Source organism: Heptranchias perlo, chromosome 42, assembly GCF_035084215.1.
Source record: "Heptranchias perlo isolate sHepPer1 chromosome 42, sHepPer1.hap1, whole genome shotgun sequence".
NCBI classification, from domain to species: Eukaryota; Metazoa; Chordata; class Chondrichthyes; order Hexanchiformes; family Hexanchidae; genus Heptranchias; species Heptranchias perlo.
This window is the reverse complement of record NC_090366.1, coordinates 3,691,754-3,715,562: the sequence shown is the minus strand read 5'-3', so window position 1 is coordinate 3,715,562 and position 23,809 is coordinate 3,691,754. Positions and strand designations below refer to the sequence as shown.

General features: G+C 45.3%; 1 protein-coding gene across 1 annotated transcript in view; it reads right to left on the bottom strand.

Annotated features, from left to right (window-relative positions):
- The window catches only part of LOC137306114 (NACHT, LRR and PYD domains-containing protein 3-like), a 60,346-nt gene that overhangs the window by 23,457 nt on the left and 13,080 nt on the right, over positions 1-23,809 (bottom strand). Inside the window, 3 exon segments of the mRNA XM_067975175.1 lie at positions 12,741-12,818; positions 18,369-18,524; positions 18,792-18,851. Of these exon segments, the coding sequence (XP_067831276.1) occupies positions 12,741-12,818; positions 18,369-18,524; positions 18,792-18,851 (294 nt within the window).

Here is a 23,809-nt window from a genome sequence, read left to right as displayed (position 1 = left end):
ACTTCAGAAATTTCCCTTCATATTGCTCTTCTATCTCCCTCTGAATGTTTGCAGGTCTATAGTACACTCTCAGCAGTGACTGGCCATTTTTTGTTCTTCAGCTCAACCCATGTGGCCTTATTTGATGATCCTTATAACATATCATCCCTCCTCACAGCCGTAATTGTTTCTTTAACTAATATTGCTACCCCCCTCCTTTTTTATCCCCTCTCTATGCCATCTGAAAACGCTGAACTGCCATTTCTGCGTCTGATTAAGTCATGTTTCAGTAATAGCTATATCGTACTGCCAAGTGTCTATCTGTGCCCTCAGCTCATCTGCCTTATTCACTATACTCCTTGCATTGAGGTACATACATTAAACACTCCTTTGTTGTCTAGTTTCTAACCTTTGTTTCCTCTGCCTTCGAAACGCACTCACTCATTTTCTGCCTTCCATTTCCAGCTCCATCCACATACGTAATATGTAACTGGGTGTGATTCCTCTGGTCTTTATGAGCAGTAACATTGACCATGTATTAACGGAGGTGTGTCCTAGTTGGTGCTTCTATTTGGATATATTCATCATTTCTTTCATCTCACTAATGAGCACTGTAGGAGGTGAGGACATTTACCATTGTTCGACAGCAGAAATAGTGGCGAACCGAGGGTCTAATGAGAGTGCTGAACTTAAAGTACTTAATATTAGCAAAGAAAAGCACTGGAGAAATTAATGGGATGAAAAGCCTACAAAATCCCCTGGACTTGATGACCTACATCCAAGGGTTCCAAAAGAGGTGGCAGCAGAGATGGTGGAAGCATTGGTTGTGATCTTCCAAAATTCCTTCGATTCTCGAAAGGTCCCAGTCGATAGGAAGGTTGCAAATGTAACCCAGCTATTCAATAAAGGAGAGAGAGAGAAAACAGGGAACTACAGGTCAGTTAGCCTGACATCAGCTCTCGGGAAAATGCTGGAATCTATTATTAAGAACGTGGTAACAGGTCATTAGAATATCATAATATGATTAGGCAGAGTCAACATGGTTTTACGAAAGGGAAATCGTATTTGACAAATTTATTCGAGTTTTTTGATGATGTAACTAGCAGGGTAGATAAAGGAGAACTAGTGGATGTAGTATATTTGGATTTTCAAAAGGCATTCGATAAGGTGCCACACAAAAGTTGTTGGAATGATAAGGCTCATGGGGTTGGGGTCAATGTATTAGAATGGATAGAGGATTGGATAAAGGACAAAAACCAGAGAGTAGGAATAAACAAGTTGTTTTCGGGTTGGCAGGTTGTAACTAGTGGTTTGCTGCAAGGATCAGTGCTTGGGCTTCATATGTTTACAATGTATATCAACGACTTAGAAGAGGGGACCGAGTGTAAAGTATCCAAGTTTGCTGATGATACAAAGCTAGGTGGGAAGGTAACCTGTGAGGAGGACGCAATGAGGCTGCAAAGGAATATAGGCAGGTTAATTGAGTGGGTGAGAAGTTGGCAGATGGAGTATAATGTGTGAAAATGTGAAATTTCGTGGGAAGAATAGAAAAGCAAACTATTTTTTAAAAGATGAGAGACTTTGGTAGAGGGATTTGGGTGTCCAGGTACATGAATCATAGAAAGGTAACATGCAGGTGTAGCAAGCAATTAGGAAGGCAAATGGTTTGTTAGCGTTTATTGCAAGTAGGTTGAAGTATAAGAGTAAGGAGGTCTTGCTGCAATTCTACAGGACTCTGGTGAGACTACACCTGCAGTACTGTGTACATGTTTTGGTCTGCTTAACGAGGAAGAGTATACTTTCCTTAGAGAGGATGCAACGAAGGTTCACTAGAATGATTCCTGGAATGAAAGGGTTGTCCTATGAGGGGAGATTGAGGAGAATTGTCCTATATTCTCTGGAGTTTAGAAGACTGAGAAGTGATCTCATTAAAACTTATACAATTCTTGGAGGGCTTGACAGAGTAGATACTGAGAGGCTGTTTGCCGTGGCGGGAGAGTCTAGAACTAGAGGTCATAGCCTCAAGATAAGGAGTCGGCCATTTAGGACTGAGGTGAGGAAAACATTTTTCATTCAGAGGGTTGTGAATCTTTGGAATTCTCTACCCCAGAGGGCTATGGATGCTCGTTGAGTATAATCAATACTGCGATTGATGGCTATTGAACACTTAATGAATCAGGGGATACGGGGATCGAGCGGGAAAGTGGAATTGAGGTAGAAGATCAGCCATGATCCTATGGAAAGGTGGAACAGGCTCGAAAGGCCTTATGACCTACTCATGCTGCTGTTTGTTACGTTCTTATGTCTGGTTCAATCGCTGGAACGAGAAGTAATCAGTGGCGAGAGAATAATGGGGTCAGACTTCCCAATGTTTAATTGGAGAAAATTGTGGCTCATCAAAGACTGTAGATCAAACAAGCGACTGATAATGTAGAAGCAGTGGAGGAGTCGGGAGAGGTGGTGGTGAGGTACATCTTAGTGTCAGCAGTGTACATGTGGAAGCTGACGCCATGTCTTCGGATGATGTGGTTAAGTAGCACCATGTAGATGAGAAATAGAAGGGGCCAAGTATAGGTCTCTGGGGAACTACGTAGGTACACTGCGGGGGCAGGAGAGAACCCATCCCTGGAGATGCTCTGGCAACACCTGGAAAGGTCAAACTGAAACCAAGTGAAGGGCAGTCCCACTGAGTTCAACAATGGAGGAGAGGCACTGGAGGAGGATAGTGTGGTGGATCGTGTCTAAGGCTGCAGAGAGTTGGATTAGGACGAGGAGACTCAGGGCAACACTGTCACAGTCACAGAGGGCGTGATTTGTGACTTTGATTTGGGGCATTTCAGGGCTGTGGTACCGGCGGAAACTTGATTGGACAGGTTGGAAAACGGAGTTGTGAGAAAGATGGGCAGAAATTTGGAAGGCTATAGATATTTTGGAGAGGAAAGGGAGGTTGGAGATGGAGATACACATGTGTAACTATTCAGCCACGTATCAAACTGGGCGCGTCTCTTTGATCAAACCCTCTCCCCTGAAATACACAAACCCCATTTCTGGTTTAATGTTATGGAAACAGTTAAAATCATTTCACTCTCCATAACATGCTGTGGCTGTAATCTGGATAATTACTGCCGGGCGACTGGAATCTTGAGATCTACTGGTGGAGATCGCTTGTTGCAGGTTACAGAATTAATGCAAAGCTTCCAATATTCTTTTGACAAAAGTGCTTCAGAAAATGCAGCACCGTCAAGTTTTCTTTCTCTGCAGTAAGGTTCTGGAACCTGGAACTTGCCCTCTCAACCCTTGTGCTGTTCACCTGCTGTTGTTCCTCAGTCCAGGCTCCCTATTCACTTCCTGGTGTGGACATTGCTGAGGGTTGATTTAATTTAGCATCAGAAGCCCAGGGCTTCCAGGAGAACAGTTCATGAAACAACCGACGGCGTAAAATGCAAACTAATCCCCACTTTCTAATGCTCATAAAAAAAAGAAATCGTTGAAATGTAGTTAATTGAAAACCTGACAACTCCCTAAGAAATATGACACTGACACAGCCGCACATCGACACACGACTCACCCAGACCTACACTGACAGTTCCTCACCCCAATGACACAGTCGTACACCCCACTGACAGCCTCACACCGACACCTGACTGACTCAGCCCTACACATACTGACCCAGCGCAAGAACGACACCGCACTGACCTAGCTCCACACCCCACGGACCAAGCCCTACACCAACACAAGAGTGACCCAGCCCTACACTTACGCCTCACTGACCTAGACCCACACCCACACACCACTGACCTAGACCCACAAGCACACACCACTGACCCAGTCCCAAACCAGCACCCCGTCGACCCAGTCCCACACCGGCACCCACTGACCCAGTCCCAAACCTGCACCCCGCAGACCAATCCCACACCGGCACCCCATTAACCCAGTCCCACACCGGCACCCCACGGACCCAGTCCCACACCGGCACCCCACTGTCCCAGTCCCACAGCGGCACCCCACGGACCCAGTCCCACACCGGCACCCCACTGACCCAGTCCCACAGCGGCACCCCACGGACCCAGTCCCACACCGGCACCCCACTGTCCCAGTCCCACAGCGGCACCCCACTGTCCCAGTCCCACAGCGGCACCCCACTGTCCCAGTCCCACAGCGGCACCCCACTGACCCAGTCCCACACCGACACGCCACTGACCCAGTCCCACACCGACACGCCACTGACCCAGTCCCACACCGACACGCCACTGACCCAGTCCCACAGCGGCACCCCACTGTCCCAGTCCCACACCGGCACCCCACTGTCCCAGTCCCACACCGACACGCCACTGTCCCAGTCCCACACCGACACGCCACTGTCCCAGTCCCACACCGACACGCCACTGACCCAGTCCCACATCGACACGCCACTGACCCAGTCCCACACCGACACGCCACTGACCCAGTCCCACACCGACACGCCACTGACCCAGTCCCACACCGACACGCCACTGACCCAGTCCCACACCGACACGCCACTGACCCAGTCCCACACCGACACGCCACTGACCCAGTCCCACACCGACACGCCACTGACCCAGTCCCACATCGACACGCCACTGACCCAGTCCCACACCGACACGCCACTGACCCAGTCCCACAGCGACCCCCATTGACCCAGTCCCACATGGACACCCCACCCATCCAGTCCCACAGTGACCCCCGACTGAACCAGTTCCACACCGACATCTGACTGACCCAATCCAACACCGACACAAAACAAGGAAATGGCAGAGAAATAAACAGATATTTTGTATCTGTCTTCACAGTAGAAGACACTAATAACATACCAATAATAGTAGAAAATCAAGGGGCAAAGGGGAACGAGGAACTAAAAACAATCACTATCACTAGAGAAAAAGTACTAGGTAAACTAATGGGTCTAAAGGCTGACAAGTCCCCTGGACCTGATGGCTTGCATCCGAGGGTCTTAAAGTAAGTGGCTACAGAGATAGTGGATGCATTGGTTGTAATCTTCCAGAATTCACTAGATTCTGGAAAGGTCCCAGCGGATTGGAAAACTGCAAACGTAACAACCCTATTCAAGAAGGGAGTGAAACAGAAAGCAGGTAACCATAGACCAGCTGGCCTAAAATCTGTCATTGGGAAAATGCTGGAATCCACTACTAAGGAAGTAGTAGCAGGACATTTGGGGGCTCATAATGCAATCAAGGAGAGTCAACATGGTATTATGAAGGGGAAATCGGGTGTGACAAATTTATTAGAGTTATTTGAGGATGTAACGGGCAAGGTGGATAAAGGGGAACCAATGAATGCAGTATATTTGGATTTCCAAAAGGTATTCGATAAGCTGCCACATAAAAGATTACTGCACAAGATAAGAGCTCATCGTGTTGGGGGTAATATACTGCCATTGATAGAGGATTGGCTAACTAACAGAACACAAAGAGTCGGGATAAAAGGGTCATTTCAAACATGGCAATCTCTAACTAGTGGGGTGCTGCAGGGATCAATGCTGCAGCCGCAACTATTTACAATATATATGTAGCCAAATTTGCTGACGATACAAAGATAGGTGGAAAAGCAAGTTGCGATGAGGCCACAAAGTGTCTGCAAATGGATATTGACAGGTTAGGTGAATGAGCAAAAAATTGGCAGATATGCCACTTTGGATGCTGTTGGGGGGGATGACTTATCAGGGGAAGGCAGCAGCAGCCAACTTCCTGGCACCACGGGTAGCTCTGCTGCACAGGCTGGGAGGAAAAAGAGTGGCAGAGCTATAGTGATAGGGGACTCAATTGTAAGGGGAATAGACAGGCGTTTCTGCGGCCGCAACCGAGACTCCAGGATGGTGTGTTGCCTCCCTGGTGCAAGGATCAAGGATGTCTCGGAGCGGCTACAGAACATTTTGGAGGGAGAGGGCGAACAGCCAGCTGTCGTGGTGCACATAGGCACCAACGATATAGGTAAAAAAGGGGATGAGGTCCTAAAAGCAGAATATAGGGAGTTAGGAGGTAAATTAAAAAATAGGACCTCAAAGGTAGTAATCTCAGGATTGCTGCCAGTGCCACGTGCTAGTCAGAGTAGAAATAGGAGGATATTTCAAATGAATACGTGGCTAGAGGAATGGTGCAAGGGGGAGGGATTCAAATTCCTGGGACACTGGAAACGGTTCTGGGGGAGGTGGGACCAGTACAAACCGGATGGTCTGCACCTGGGCAGGGCCGGGACCGCTGTCCTAGGATGAGTGTTTGCTAGTGCTGTTGGGGAGGGTTTAAACTAAAGTGGCAGGGGGTTGGGAACCTGAGCAGGGAGAGAGAGGAAAGCGTAACAGGAAGGGACAGAAGGTATGGAGTAATAGGTAAAGTGTTAAAAAAGGAAAAAGCAGGAACTAAGCGTCACAAAACAGATTTGAAAGTTCTTTATCTGAATGCACGTAGCATTCGTAATAAAATGGACGAGTTAACGGCACAAATAACTACGTATGGGTATGATCTTGTGGCCATTACAGAAACATGGCTGCAGGGTGACAATGACTGGGAATTAAATATGCCAGGGTATTTAACAATCAGGAAGGACAGGCAGGAAGGAAGGGGAGGTGGGGTGGCTATGTTAATAAAGGAAGGAATCACTGTAATACAGAGAAATGATATTGGGACAAAGCATCAAGATAATGAAACAGTTTGGGTGGAGATAATGAATAATAAGGGAAAAAAAACATTAGTGGGCGTAGTATATAGGCCTCCTAATAGTTGCAACTCTGCTGGAAGAAGTATTAATCAGGAGGTAGTCGGGGCATGTAATAAGGGAACAGCCATAATTAGGGGGGATTTTAATTATCATATTAACTGGGCAAATCAAATTGGGCAGAGCAGCCTTGAGGACGAGTTCATTGAGTGCATCAGGGATGGATTTCTTGAGCAGTATGTAACTGATCCGACAAGGGGGCAGGCAACCTTGGACCTGGTCCTGTGTAATGAGTCAGGATTAATTAATAATGTCCTAGTTAAGGATCCCCTTGGAACGAGCGACCACAACATGGTTGAATTCCATATCCAATTAGAGGGTGAGAAGGTTGATTCTCAAACAAGCGTACCGAGCTTGAATAAAGGAGACTATGATGGTATGAGAGCGGAATTGATTAAAGTGGACTGGGAAAATAGATTAAAGGGTAAGACGGTACATGAGCAGTGGTGTTCATTTAGGGAGTTATTTTACAACTTTCAAAATAAATATATTCCACTGAGGAAAAAAGGGTGTAAAAGAAATGACAGCCATCCGTGGCTAAGTAAAGAAGGACATATAAGGTAGCCAAACTTAGTGGGAGGATAGAAGATTGGGAATTCTTCAAAAGACAGCAAAAAGTAACTAAAGGATTGATTAAGAAAGGGAAGTTAGATTATGAAAAGAAATTAGCAAAAAATATAAAAACAGATAGCAAGAGTTTCTATAGTTATATAAAAAGAAAAAGGGTGGCTAAGGCAAACATAGGTCCCTTAGAGGATGAGACCGGGAAATTAATGGTGGGAAACATGGAGATGGCAAAAATGCTGAACAAATATTTTGTTTCAGTCTTTACAGTAGAGGGCACTAAGAATATCCCAACACTGGACAAACAGGGGACTCTCGGGGGGAGGAGGAGCTAAATACGATTAAAATCACTCAGGAGATGGTACTCAGTAAAATAATGGGACTCAAGGCCGATAAATCCCCTGGACCTGATGGCTTCCATCCTAGGGTCTTGAGGGAAGTGGCAGTAGGGATTGTGGATGCTTTGGTGATAGTTTTCCAAAATTCCCTGGACTCAGGAGAGGTCCCGGCAGATTGGAAAACTGCTAATGTAACACCGTTATTTAAAAAGGGTAGTAGGCAGAAGGCTGGAAATTATAGGCCAGTCAGCTTAACATCTGTGGTGGGTAAAATTTTGGAGTCTATTATTAAGGAGACAGTAACGGAACATTTCGATAAGCATAATTTAATAGGACAAAGTCAGCATGGCTTTATGAAGGGGAAGTCATGTCTGACAAATTTGCTTGAGTTCTTCGAGGATATAACGTATAGGGTGGATAAAGGGGAACCAGTGGACGTAGTGTATTTAGACTTCCAGAAGGCATTCGACAAGGTGCCACATAAAAGATTATTACTTAAGATAAAAAATCACGGGATTGGGGGTAATATTCTGGCATGGGTGGAGGATTGGTTATCGAACAGGAAGCAGAGAGTTGGGATAAATGGTTCATTTTCGGACTGGCAACCAGTAACCAGTGGTGTACCACAGGGGTCGGTGCTGGGTCCCCAACTCTTTACAATCTATATTAACGATTTGGAGGAGGGGACCGAGTGCAACATATCAAAATTTGCAGATGATACAAAGATGGGAGGGAAAGTAGAGAGTGAGGAGGACATAAAAAACCTGCAAGGGGATATAGACAGGCTGGGTGAGTGGGCGGAGATTTGGCAGATGCAATATAATATTGGAAAATGTGAGGTTATGCACTTTGGCAGGAAAAATCAGAGAGCAAGTTATTTTCTTAATGGCGAGAGACTGGAAAGTACTGCAGTACAAAGGGATCTGGGGGTCCTAGTGCAAGAAAATCAAAAAGTTGGTATGCAGGTGCAGCAGGTGATCAAGAAAGCCAACGGAATGTTGGCTTTTATTGCTAGGGGGATAGAATATAAAAACAAGGAGGTATTGCTGCAGTTATATAAGGTATTGGTGAGACCGCACCTGGAATACTGCATACAGTTTTGGTCTCCATACTTAAGAAAAGACATACTTGCTCTCGAGGCAGTACAAAGAAGGTTCACTCGGTTAATCCCGGGGATGAGGGGGCGGACATATGAGGAGAGGTTGAGTAGATTGGGACTCTACTCATTGGAGTTCAGAAGAATGAGAGGCGATCTTATTGAAACATATAAGATTGTGAAGGGTCTTGATCGGGTGGATGCAGTAAGGATGTTCCCAAAGATGGGTGAAACTAGAACTAGGGGGCATAATCTTAGAATAAGGGGCTGCTCTTTCAAAACTGAGATGAGGAGAAACTTCTTCACTCAGAGGGTGGTCGGTCTGTGGAATTTGCTGCCCCAGGAAGCTGTGGAAGCTACATCATTAGATAAATTTAAAACAGAAATAGACAGTTTCCTAGAAGTAAAGGGAATTAGGGGTTATGGGGAGCGGGCAGGAAATTGGACATGAAGCTGAGTTCGGATCGGTCAATGCCCTGTGGGTGGCGGAGAGGGCCCAGGGGCTATGTGGCCGGGTCCTGCTCCGACTTCTTGTGTTCTTTAGATTTGTGGTTGGGATCAGATCAGCCATGATCTTATTGAATGGCGGAGCAGGCTCGAGGGGCCGATTGGCCTACTCCTGCTCCAATTTCTTATGTTCTTATGTTCTTATAATGTAGGAAAATGTGAAGTCATCCACTTTGGGAGTAAAATAAAAATGCAAAATATTATTTGAATTGAGAAATACTGCAAAATGCTGTGGTACAGAGGGATCTTGGTGTCCTCATACATGAAACATAAAAAGTCAACATAGAAGTGCTGCAGGTAATCCGGAAGGCAAACGGAATATTGGCCTTTATTTCTAGGGAGATGGAGTGTAAAAGCAGCATGGCCTGCTCCTGCTCCTATCTCTTATGGTCTCATGGACACCCGACTGACCCAATCCCACACCGATACCTGACTGACCCAATCCTACACTGACACCTGATTGATGCAGTCCTGCACCAACACTCCACTGTCCTAGCCATACACCCCACTGACACAGCGCTACAAGACACCCATCTGACGCAACTCCACGCCCTCACTGACCCAGTCCTACACCGACACCCCACTGACACAGTCCTACACCGACATCTGACTTACGCAGTCCTACACCGACGCCCCACCGACCCAGCCATATAACCCACTGACACAGCGCTACAACGACACCCTTCTGAAGTAACTCCACATACCCAATGACCAAGTCCGACACCGACATCCCACCGACCCAGCCCCATACCGACATCCCACTGTCACAGCCCTACACCGACACTCCACTGACACAGTCCCACACTGACACTCCACTGACCGAATCCCACACTGACACCCCACTGACCGAATCCCACACTGACACTCCACTGACACAGTCCCACACTGACACTCCACTGACCGAATCCCACACTGACACCCCACTAACACAGCGCTGCAACGACACCCTTTTGAAGCAACTCCACTCCCCCACTGACCCAGTCTCACACCGACTATCCACTGATCTACGATACACCGACACCACATTGACTCAGTTCTATACCGACACCACACTGACCCAGTCCCACACCAACACCCCACTGACCCATTCCTACTCCGACACCCCACTGACCCAATCCCACACCACACGGACCCAGCCCTGCACCGAAACCCCACTGACCCAGCCCGACACTGAAACTCCACTGAACCAATGCCACACCGAAACCCCACTGACACACTCCATCACCGACACCCCACTGACCCAGTCCAACACCAACACTCCACTGGCCCAGTCCCACACCAACTACCCACCGACCATGACCCACACTCCACTAACCCAGTCCGACACCGACACCCCACTGACCCAATCCCACACCGACAGCCCACTGACCCAGTCCCATACCGAAACTCCACTGACCCAGTTCCACACCTCCAGCCCACTGACCCAGTCCCACATCAACAACCCACCGACCCTGTCCCACACCCACACTCCACTAACCCAGTCCGACACCAACACCCAACTGACCCAGTCCGACACCAACACCCAACTGACCCAGTCCGACACCAACACCCAACTGACCAAGTCCTACACCGACACCCAACTGACCCAGCCATGTACCCCACTGACACAACGCTACAACGACACCCTTCTGACGTAACACCACATCAACTGACCCAGTCCTACATCGACACCCCACTGTCCCAGTCCCACACCGGCACCACGCTGACCTAGTCCCCCACCGGCACTCCACTGACCCAGTCCTAAATCGACACCCCACTGACCCAGTCCAACACCGACACTCCACTGACCCAGTCCTAAATCGACACGCCACTGACCCAGTCCCACACCGAAACTCCACTGACCCAGTCCCACACCGACACCCCACTGACCCAGTCCCGCACCGACACCCCACTGACCCAGTCCCACACCGACACCCCACTGACCCTGTCCCACACTCACACCCCACTGACCCAGTCCGACACCGACCCCCATTGACCCAGTCCCACACCGACACCCCACTGACCCAATCCTACACCCACAGCCCACTGACCCAGTCCTACACCAATTGATATGCACATTGTCTGACTCCGGTAGCTATTTTTGGTGACTCTGTCTGTCAGGGGATGAGTCTTGTTCCTTTATAAGTTTATAACTTACTTCTGAAAATAATAGTGTTCAGAGCATTGAATGATGTTCATAGGAATGAAGCATGCAGTAATAAATAACTATTATTGACACTAATTAGACATATACTTAAAAGCACACTTACTTCAACACCTTGCGAGTTCACCAAATAATTCAAACAGGTTACAGTTTTGAGCTCGAAGGTTTTCAACACTGATTGGGCCAAATCGAATTCCGAGGGATCTCTCCTACCACCGACTCTTTTACACCTTTTCTCCAATCCTGTGATGTTAAAATTCATACGTCCCATGTCATTACCTCATTGAATTAACTGTTTCTCTTTTCCATTATAAATAACATTAGTTTTAACAATTACAATTCCCCAAGTTTTTGTTATAGCTTCACCTTGACTGAACTGTCCATCAAATCATCCATCTGGAAACAGTTAGAGAGAGATTCATGAACAAACGCTCCCTACAGGCGGCGTTATCACTTGAACACATTCCTTACCGAGATGTTACTGCCTCCCGGGGTTGCGCTATCATAGGTGTCTGTCTGCAGCTAATTCGGTTCACACCACGTGTGAATGAACAGGAGACAGCGGGCCCTGGCTGCATCCTACCAAAGCGCTGAAGGGTGAGCTGCCGCCGAGCCAAACTATTGCAGTGCACCGATTATACTGCCTTTAACCGCCAATGTGCAAGGTGGACCTGCTGTGTCCAGTCCACAGAATCAGGGACTAATTGGGCCCGGACAAACAGCGCACTATCGGGCACCTCTCAATCATCAGCAAAGTGATGGAGGGAGTGAACAGTTGTTCCATCAAGCAACAATCGTTAGTCAATAATCTGCTCGCCAGCGCTCAGAACGGATTCCGCCACAACCACTCGGTTTCAGACTCCTTCATAGTGTCATTGTACAAATGGAGCAAGAGTGGAGAACAAGAAAAGTGAGGGAGTGACTCACCCGGTCAACAAGCAGCGTTTGGCAGGGTGCGGCACCAAATAACTCCAGCAAACTGAGGTCAAGCGGGGTCAAAGGGAAACCCTGCATTGACTGGAATCATACCGGACACCACATTGTGTTACGCTGGTGGTCGGGGGCTGTGTTGTACATTGCAAAGAATCGAACTTGAACTTTTTTTTTCAGAAGCGATGCAGTAATTCAGAAATATCTTCCAATAATATTGTAAACAATAGAATTTTAGCGGGAGAGAATAGATTTGGAGGTGCTAGTCTCTTAAATGAAGCTGCCACGAGCAAGTTCATTTCAGAAAAAAAACAATCCTTACAATTTGATCCGTCAATGACTGCCCGACTTTTAATATAATCGAATTACTTCACAAGTAAACGGCGAAAATTTAAAGCACAATAGTTGTGCTCAGTATATTCTGGGTCCTTACCTCATGCTGCGCCTCCTGGTCCTGGTTCCAGAGTGTCTGGGTACATTCGGGTTGTGGGTTCTGCAGGTTAATGAACACCTGGGTAATGATCAATTACACATTACAGTCATAAACAGGACCTTCAGCCTGGTCAGTACAATCACTCCCAGTCCTGTTCTCTGTTTTATCAGACAATAAAAGGGCACAGTGAGCTTTGAGTTGAAATTTTAAGTGACTGGAATTATTGGTGAGGCATCTTTTAGAGATAATAATCCGGGATAAAATTAATTGGCACTTGGAAAAGTCTGGGCTAATAAATGAATGTCAGCACGGATTTGTTAAAGGCAAATCGTGTTTGACTAACTTGATTGAGTTCTTTGATGATGTAATGGAGAGGGTCGATGAGGGTAGTTTGGTTGATGTTGTGTATATGGACTTTCAAAGGGCATTTAATAAAGTACCACATAATAGACTTGTTAGCAAAATTAAAGCCCATGGGACGAAAGGGATATTGGCAGCATGCGTCAAAATTGGCTAAGGGACGGAAAGCCAATTGTGGCTGAACTTGCTGAACGTTTCTTTTTCAGGCGAGAGGGAAGTAGACAGTGTTGTTCACCAGGGGTCAGTATTAGGACTACTGCTCATTTTGATATATATATTAATGACCTGGACATGGGTGTAGAGGGTATCATTTCTAAATTTGCAGAAGACACGAAACTCGGAAATGTAGGAAACAATGAGGAGGATAGTAACATAATTGAAGAGGACAGAGACAGACTGGTTAAATAGGCAGACACACGGCAGATGAAGTTTAACGCAGAGAAATGTGAAGTGATGCATTTTGGTGGGAAGAACGAGGAGAGGCAATATAAACTAAATGGTACAATTTTAAAGGGGGTGCAGGAACAAAGAGACCTGGGGCTGTACATAAACAAATCTTTGAAGGTGGCAGGACAAGTTGAGATGGCTGTTCAAGAAAAGCATATGAACTCCTGGGCTTTATTAGCAGAGGCATAGAGTACAAAAGCAAGGAAGTTATGGTAAACTTATATAGAAGTGGAGTATTGTGTTCAGTTCTCGGCACCACACTTTAGGAAGGATGTCATGGCCTTAGAGAGGATGCAGAAGAGATTTATTAGAATGATACCAGGCATAAGGGACTTCAGTTGTGTGGAAAGACTGGAGAAGCTGGGGTTTTTCCTCTTAGAACAGCGACGGTGAAGAGGAGATTTAATAGAAGTATTCAAAATCATGAACGGTTTTGATAGAGCAAATAAGGAGAAACTGTTTCCAGCAGCGAAGTAATTGTTAACCAGATGACACAGATTTCAGGTGATCGGAGAAGAGCCAGAGGCTGTAAGAGAGTTGTAATGATTCAGAATGCAATGTGCCGGCTCTTTGAAAGAGCTAGCCAATTAGTTCCATTACCATGGTCTTTCCCCACAGCCCTGTAATTGTTTTCCCTTCAAGTATTTATCCAATTCCCTGATCGAGAGTGCACAACCTGGAAGGGTGGAGGAAGCAGAGTAAATAGTGACTTTCTAAGGGAATTAGATAAATACTTGAAGGGGAAAAGATTACAGAGCTGTGGAGAAAGACCATGGGAATGGAACTAATTGGATAGCTCTTTCATAGAGCAAGCACAGGCACGAATGGCCGAATGGCCTCCTCCTGTGTTACTTAGAAACATAGATATATAGAAAATTGGAGCAGGAATAGGCCATTCAGCCCTTCGAGCCTGCTTCACCATTCAAGATGATAATGGCTGATCCTCTGTCTCAAGATCATATTCCCCCTCTCTCCCCATATCCCTTGATGCCCTTTCTGTCTAGAAATCTATCTAGCTCCATCTTAAATATATTCAGTGACTTGGCCTCCACAGCCTTCTGTGGTAGAGAATTCCACAGGTTCACCACTCTCTGAGTGAAGACATTTCTCCTCATCTCAGTCCGAAATGTCCTACCCCGTATCCTGAGACTGTGACCCCTCGTTCTGGACCCCCAGCCAGGGGAAACATCCTCCCTGCATCCAGCCTGTCTAGCCCTGTCAGAATTTTATATGTTTCAATGAGATCCCCTCTCATTCTTCTAAACTTGAGTGAATTCAGGCTAAGTAGAGCCAATCTCTCCTCATACGACAGTCCTGCCATCCCAGGGATCATTCTGATGAACCTTCGCTGCACTCCCTCTATGGCAAGTATATCCTTTTTTAGGTGAGGAGACCAAAATTGCACACAATTATCCAGGTTTGGTCTCACCAAGGCCCTGTATAACTGCAGCAAGACTTCCTTGCTCCTATACTCAAATCATCTTGCAATGAAGGCCAACGTACCATTTTCCTTCCTAACTGCTTGCTGCACCTGCATATTTGCTTTCAGTGACTGGTGTACAAGGACACCCAGGTCCCTTTGTACATCAACATTCCCCAATCTTTCATATTTAAATAATACACTGCCTTTCTATTTTTCCTTTCGAAGTTCATAACTTCACATTTATCCACGTTATACTTCACCTGCCATGTATTTGCCCACTCACTCAACTTTTCCAAATCGCCTTGAAGCCTCTTTGGATCCTCTTCACAACTCACGATCCCACTTAGTTTTGTGTCGTCAGCAAACTTGGAAATATTACATTTGGTTCCCTCATCCAAATCATTGATACATATTGTGAATAGCTGGGGCCCAAGCACTGATCCCTGCGGTACCCCACTGGTCACTGCCTGCCAGTCCGAAAAAGACCCATTTATTCCTACTCTCTGTTTCCTGTCTGTTAACCAATTTTCAATCCATGCCAGTATATTACCACCAATCCCATATGCTTTAATTTTGCACGCTAACCTCTTGTATGGGACTTTATCAAAGGCCGTCTGACAATACTGTACCTACTATGATTCGATGATACTATGATCTTTATTTTCGATCATCAGCTGTTTCTTTGTCCAGATTCTAACTCTGTGTAACTATAGCACATTCGGACCCCAGCGCTATTCATCTCAGTATTTTGTCTTTGATGGTGTTAATCTGATCTGTGTCACCCTGAATTTGTACAATTCCCGTCTCAGGGCTGGTTACATGCTATTTTGCAATGATTGTTCTTTATTAGCAGCACGGCAATTATAACCTTCAGCAGATAGTCTCCATTTAATAAGAAACAGCCTCGAACTTGATTAGGATATTCAGACACATGTGTATCAGGTTCCAGGTTTCACTTACTGGAACTGAATCAGCAAATGTGTGCGGTAAACAAGGCAACTTTCTGCTTCATCGGAATTTTAATTTTTATTTGTGGTGATTTAATTTCATCTTTTCTTTTAATCTTTGTTTTAAAAGTTTGTCAGCGGATTCGATTTGTGAGGCTGAGAAATTCTGAACATTAAATTCATTTACAAATTCGCATTTGTATTTAACAGCTATATTACAAGTTTTTGGAACCTCTTGCGACTCTTCCATATCTGATTTCCCTCCCTTCTTCTCTGTGCTGCGGTTCTCGCTGCCTCGTGTCTGAAATCCCTGCCTTTTAATTGTCTGCTACCACAACGATTCTGTGCCTGACCTTTAATATTTGCTTCCCTCCCCCATCGGTTCCATACCTCTGTCTTCCCCTTTTTCCATTCCCATCAGCTCTTTGTCTGATTATGTCCTAACTTCCCTTCCCCAGATGCACTTTCCATCCCACCTGCTCCATTCCCGAATGTCCACCTGCGCCTGTAACCGCCTCCAGCTCCACAGCCTTCCTCCCCCCTAACTCTCTCCCCCTAACACTTTATCCCTTCCCCAACTGCTGCATTCCTCCTACTCCATGCTCGATCTTCCAACGTTAGTTCACCCTCCTGCTATATATCTGATTCTCCCCTCCTTTCCCTTCTACCAGACCCATGTCTGATTCCCTTCCCTGATACATTCTCCATCCTGCTGCATGCCTGATTCCCCATCCACCACAAAGGACACATCAAATTATTCTAAGTAATCCAGCGTCACAGTAAGTACGTGTATAATCCAACATTAGCTGCACAGCCCATCCCATTTTATTTTCACCGAATGCAGTTCAAGGCTCGAGAAACAATCCCTGCAATAATGAACCAGTAGCAGGCTAATATTTCTTTTTAATTTTCTTTTCTGTTTGGTCACACATCTCCATGTTAAAAATTCCACTTGTAGTATTTTGCATATTTTGTAGTTTCACTAGGTTAGGGCCTCATTCTAAGGTTCAATTATGTCCTCTCGTTCTAGATTCCCCCATCAGAGGAAATAGTTTCTCTTTATCTACACTATCGAATCCTTTCGACATTTTCAAGCACCCCAATCGGAACACTCCTCAATCTTCTATACTCAAGTGAATACAAGCCAAGTTTATGCAACCTGTCAATCTGAGTACATATTATTGATCCACACTCTGCCTCCTACCTCACTAACAATTTTTAACCTAATTCAAAAGTCTGTCTCTAATTCCATGTGCTCTCGTTTTTGCCAATTATCTTTTGTGTGGAACCTTATCGAATGCGTTCTAGAAGTCCACATAGATAACATCCACAGACATTCCTTTCTCTACCTTATTATGGATTCCTCAAAAAATCAACTAGATTAATCAGGCAGGAGTTACCTTTAACAAAGCCATGCTGGCTCTGTCTGATCAGCTGATATTTGCTCAAGTGCTCAGTCACTCTACTATTAACGACAAGTGGCATTAGCATCCTCACAATCGGCGTAAAACTGTTAGGCCTGTGGTTACCTGGTTTCTCTATCTCACCCTAAGTAATGGAGTGACGATAGAATTTTTCCACTTTAACAGCAGAATTCCAGAATCAAGAGAGCTTTGCAAGATTATGACTAACACTTCTGCAATTCCAACACCTACTTGTTTTAACACCATGGGGTGGATATCATCAGGTCCTAGAGATTTATCTACCTTAAGTCCCATTATTTTATACATTATCATTTTCAGTAATATGAATACAGTAAGTTCCTTCCTTTGATTTATTTTTAGTTTTATTTCTATCACTGGTATTTTATCCTTTTCCACAACTGTGAAAATGGATACAAACTATTCGTTCAATAAATCTGCGATCACCTTGTTGTCTATTACCGTATCATCTGTGTCTGTCTTTAATGGGCCCACATCTCCCTCAGGCACTCACTTACTCTTAATATGTTTATACACAATTTTTTACAATTAGCCTTTCTATTGCATCCAAGTTTTTTTTTACTTTTCCCTTTTTGCAGCTCTTAATGTTTTCTTTGCGTCTCTTTGTTGTTTTCTACATTTCTCCCAGTTCCCTGGATTACCGCTTTCCTTGGCAATTGTGTATGTCACTTCCTTTAGCTTTAGACTTCCCCTTACCTCACATGTTGGCCATGGTTGTTTGACTGTACACATGGAATATTTGCCCTTTAGGAATATATTTTGGATGATCTGCTGTGCCCTATCCACAAAATGAAGGACAGAATGAACCCAGCGAATTACCGCCCTATCAGCCACCTCACAATGATCAGCAAAGTGATGGATGGACTCATCAATAGCGCCATCAAGCAACATTCACTAATCAATAACCTGTTCACTGACGCTCATTTCGGGTGGTGCCTGAAATCCTCGGATCCCGACTTGTTTATAGATACAAGATTTAAATGCCAGAGAAGAGGTGACAGTAACTCGCCTCGACAAGAAGGCAGTATTTGCCTCGGTTTGGCATCAGGGGGCCCTGGATCCTGAGGTCAATACGAGTCAAAGGGTAAACCTCCCGTGGCTGGAAACGTTGGATTTCGGTGATGGTGAGGGATTGTGTTTTATGTTGAAAAGTCTCGAGCTCTAACTGTTCATAACCGTGTCATAAAAGAGAATTAGATTTGAATATCATTTACAACCGCAGAATTTTAGCGCGTGAATTTACATTTGGAAGTTTTATTCTGTTAAATGGCGCTTCTTCCAGTTAATTTAGTAAAAAACAATCCTTTCTTACCTGATCCAATATGGATACTGCAACGTTTCAATAACTTTAAGCTATACAAACAATCGACGATGAGTCCATTTCGCAACGCTGAAACACTATAATTGTGCTCAGTATATTCTGGGTCCTCACCTTGTGCTGCGACTCCTGATTCTGGTTCCAGAGAGCCTGGGTACATTCGGGTTCTAGGTTCTGCAGGTTAATGAACACACCCGAGTAAAGATCAGTTACACAGCAGTCATAAACATAACCTTCAGCCTGATCAGTAAAGCCCCTCCCCGCCCTGTCCTCTGGTGTGAGATCTCATTCAGATTGAATTGTTCTGATAAATTACTGATCTTTTAACCGAAGTCATTAATTCTTGATGTGATAACAATGATTACATTTCCCCAGCTCTTTCATCTGCGGTTCAAAAGACCCCACAGAGAAACTGCTTTTTTTTTTTAGCCGGATTCGGTTCCGTGAATTCAATTCGATTTTATTGCTCACCATAAACACTTCTTTATTATCAGAATAGAAAAGGTCACAGCTAGCAAGGTACAAAGATCGCTGCTCTTTTAATGGGACCAAACACCAGATGGAAGGACACGGTGAACTATTTGAGTTGAAACGTGAAGAGTTTGGAATTATCTTCCCTTTCGATCATTAGCTGTTTCTTTGTGCCGATTCTACCTCTGTATAAATGAACTACATTCGGATACGGAGCCGATTAATTTCGGTATCAGGCCCCTTATAATGCTAATCCGATATTAATGCCCTGAATTTGTACAACTGCCATCTCAGGTCATTTTCCTATTAGCAACAGGGCAATGGTCATTCCCCCGCAGAAAGTCCCCAGCTAATGAGTAACAGTCTCGGCCTTGATCAAGATGTTCACACCCATGAGTATCAGGCTCCAGGTTTCACTCTGGAATTTACTCAGCAAATGTACGCGGTAAACAAGTGATATTTCTGCTTCATCGGCCTGCTAAATTTCATTGGCATTGCTGTCATTTCATCTTTTCATTTATTCTTTCTTTGAACAGTTTGTCAGTGGATTCAATTCATTATGAGACTAGGATACACCGAAAATTAAATGAATTTGTTCCTTTGCTCCTAATATCTCAACTACTTAAAACCGTGTGTTTCTATCTATCCTGTCCCATCCGTTCATAATTTTAAACACATCTCCTATCGCTCCATAATATTTGTTGCTCTAATGAAAAAAAACGTTTTTCCCAGTCTATCTTTGTCTCTGCTTTTCGTGATACCATGCAGCATTCGAGTAAATCTGGTTTGTCGACACCCGAGAGGATCAAAGTCCTTCCTAACGCGTGGAGTGCGATACTGCACGCAGCTCCCTAATGGAGGTCTTATTAAGGTTTAATATCGGTTCATTATTATCTCTTAACTTCTTTATTCTATACCTCTTGTGATTAAACCTAGACTTCCATTAGCTTTTCTACAGCCTTATCAACCCGAGGCGCAACCTTTAAATGTACCTTGAACCTGTACCCACCAAATCACTCTGCTCCACCACAGCACCAAATCTACTTCCATCCAGTGTACAATTAGAGCAGATATTGTCCCACTGTGCATCACCTGACACTGACATTGGTCCCATCTGTCCGTTTTTAGCACACCACCACCCCTCCTTTCAATATCCCTTTGCACTTTCCTCTGGCTTTCTAAGTAAGAAACACTCCTATTCTGCAGCGTCTCCATATTTCGACCAAGACCGACATTCAAATTAGTGATAGACACAGATGTAGACCCAGAACTGAGTCTTATGAGACACCATCACACACTTCCATCCACTTATTGGCAGCACAAAACATGCACGATGCAACTTTAAAACAATTGAAAGGGGGGTGGTGATGTGCTAAAAACGGACAGATGGGACCAATGTCAGTGTCAGGTGATGCACAGTGGTACAATATCTGCTCTAATTGTACACTGGATGGAAGTAGATTTGGTGCTGTGGTGGAGCAGAGTGATTTGGTGGGTACAGGTCCAAGGTGCATTAAAGGTTGCGCCTCGGGTTGATAAGGCTGTAGAAAAGCTAATGGAAGTCTAGGTTTAATCACAAGAGGTATAGAATAAAGAAGTTAAGAGATAATAATGAACCGATATAAAACCTTAATAAGACCTCCGTTAGAGAACTGCGTGCAGTCTCGCACTCCACGCTTTAGGAAGGACCTCAATGCAACTTTAAAATAAGTGCAAGAGTTCTGCCAGGGTGCGTCCAATGTGTAATAATGCACCAATTTATCCCTTTAGGATATATATAAAAATCTGCTGCAGGCAATATGGTGCTCTTCATTGGAAAGAGAATCATCAAAGGAGGTTTACGGGTCACGGGGTGGGGGGGGGGGGGGGGTGGGTGGTGGGGGGAGGTGGGTAACAAAGCACAATGGAATTTTCTGTGGCACTCTTTTTGCTGAGGAAGTGAGGGAAGTGCGGTAAACCCGCTCAAAGGCAGGAATCTCCGGATTACTCCACATGCCATGCGCCAGTGAGTATATAAGTAGGAGGATAGAGCAGATGAATGTGTGGCTGGAGAGATGGTGCGGGAGGGAGGGCTTTTGATTCCTGGGGCATTGGAACCAGTTCTGGGGAAGGTGGGACCTGTACAGGAAGGACGGGTTGCACCTCACCGCAGCTGGGACCAATGTCCTCGTGGGGAGGTTCACTAGAGCTGTGAGGGCGGGGTTTTAACTAATTTGGCAGTGGGGTTGGCATCAGGATGCAGCAATGGAAAAGAGAAATAAGAGACACAAAGGATTGGGGGGAAAGATTTTTTTTCACTTGTTCATGGGATGTGGGCGTCGCTGGCGAGGCCAGCATTTATTGCCCATCCCTAATTGCCCTTGAGAAGGTGGTGAGCCGCCTTCTTGAACCGCTGCAGTCCGTGTGGTGAAGGTTCTCCCACAGTGCTGTTAGGAAGGGAGTTCCAGGATTTTGACCCAGCGACAACGAAGGAACGGCGATATATTTCCAAGTTAGGATGGTGTGTGACTTGGAGGGGAACGTGTAGGTGGAGTTGTTCCCATGTGCCTGCTGTCCTTGTCCTTTTAGGTGGTAGAGGTCGCGGGTTTGGGAGGTGCTGTCGAAGAAGCCTTGTCGAGTTGTTGCAGTGCATCCTGTGGATGGTACACACTGCAGATACTGTGCTCCAGTGGTGGAGGGAGTGAATGTTTAGGGTGGTGGATGGGGTGCCAATCAAGCGGGCTGCTTTGTCCTGGATGGTGTCGAGCTTCTTGAGTGTTGTTGGAGCTGCACTCATCTAGGAAAGTGGAGAGTATTCCATCACACTCCTGACTTGTGCCTTGTAGATGGTGGAAAGACTTTGGGGAGTCAGGAGGTGAGTCACTTGCCGCAGAATACCCAGCCTCTGACCTGCTCTTGTAGCCACTGTATTTATGTGGCTGGTTCAGGTAAGCTTCTGGTCAATGTTGACCCTCAAGTGATGATGGTGTGGGATTCGGCGTTGGTAATGCCGTTGAATGTCAAGGGGAGGTGGTTGGACTCTCTGTTGTTGGAGATGGTCATTGCCTGGCACTTCTCTGGCGCGATAGCACTAGAGCAACTAAAATTACTATATTAGGTGAGATCAGGCTAAGAGAGAGTACAATAAATTCTACGATCAGTTTGCAGTGCATGTGTGTAAACGCACGAAGCATAAGATCATAAGTGATTGGAGCACGAGTGGATCTTTCGGCGCTTCGAGCCTGCTCCGCCATTTAATGAGATCATGCCTGATCTGATTTTTACCTCATCTCCACTTTCCCGCCATTCCCCATATTCTTTGACTCCCTTACTGATCAAAAATTTGTCCAACTCAGCCTTGAATGTATTTAATGACTCAGCCTCCACAGCTTTTTGGGATAAAGAATTCTAAATTATCCCGACCCTCTGGGAGAAGAAATTCCTCCTAATTTCCGACTGAAACGGGCGACCCCTTATTCTGAGACTATGCCCCCTAGTTATAGATTCTCCCACGAGGGGTAACATCATCTCAGCATCTACCCTATCGAGTCCCCCAGAATCTTGTATGTTTCAATAAGATCTCCTCTCATTCTTCTAAACTCCAATGAGTATTGACCCAACCTGTTCAATCATTCCTCATAAGACAACCCTTCCATACCCGGAATCAACCTAGTGAACCTTCTCAGAACTGCCTCCAACGCAAGTATGTCCTTGCTTACATAAGAGCACCAGAACTGTACGCAGTACTCCAGGTGTGGTCTCACCAGCAACCTGCACAGTTGTAGCATGACTTTGTTGCTTTTATACTCCATCCCCCTAGAAATAAAGGCCGATATTCCTTTTGCCTTCCGGATTACCTGCTGCACCTATCTGTTGACTTTTTGTGTTTCATGTATGAGGACACCCAGATCTTTCTGTACCGCAGCATTTTATAGTATTTCTACATTCAAATAATATTTTGCTTTTTATTTTTCCTCCCAAAGTGGATAACTTCACATTTTCCCACATTATATTCCATCTGCCAATTTTTTGTCCATTCACTTAACCTGTCAATATCCCTTTGCAGACATTTTGTGTCCTCATTCCAACTTGCTTTTCCACCTATCTTTGTATCGTCAGCAAATTTGGCCACAAGACACTCTGTTCCTTCATCCAAGTCATTGATATATATTGTAAATAGTTGAGGCCCCAGCACTGAGCCCTGCGGCACCCCACTAGTTACAGATTGCCATTTTGAAAATGACCCTTTTATCCCGACTCTTTGTTTTCCGTCAGTTCGTCAATCCTCTATCAATGCCAGTATATTATCCCCAACATGAGCTCTTATCTTGTGCAGTAATCTTTTATGTGGCACCTTATCGAATGCCTTTTGGAAATCCAAATATACTGCATCCATTGGTTCCCCTTTATCCACCCTGCCCGTTACTTCCTCAAAGAACTCTAATTAATTTGTCAGACATGATTTCCCCTTCATAAAACCAAGTTGACTCTCCTTGATTGTATTATGAGTCTCCAAATGTCCTGCTACTAGTTCCATAATAATGGATTCTAGCATTTTCCCAATGACAGATGTTCGGCTAACTGGTCTATGGTTACCTGCTTTCTGTTTCACTCCCTTCTTGAATAGGGGTTTTACGTTTGCGGTTTTTCAATCCGCTGGGACCTTTCCAGAATCCAGTGAA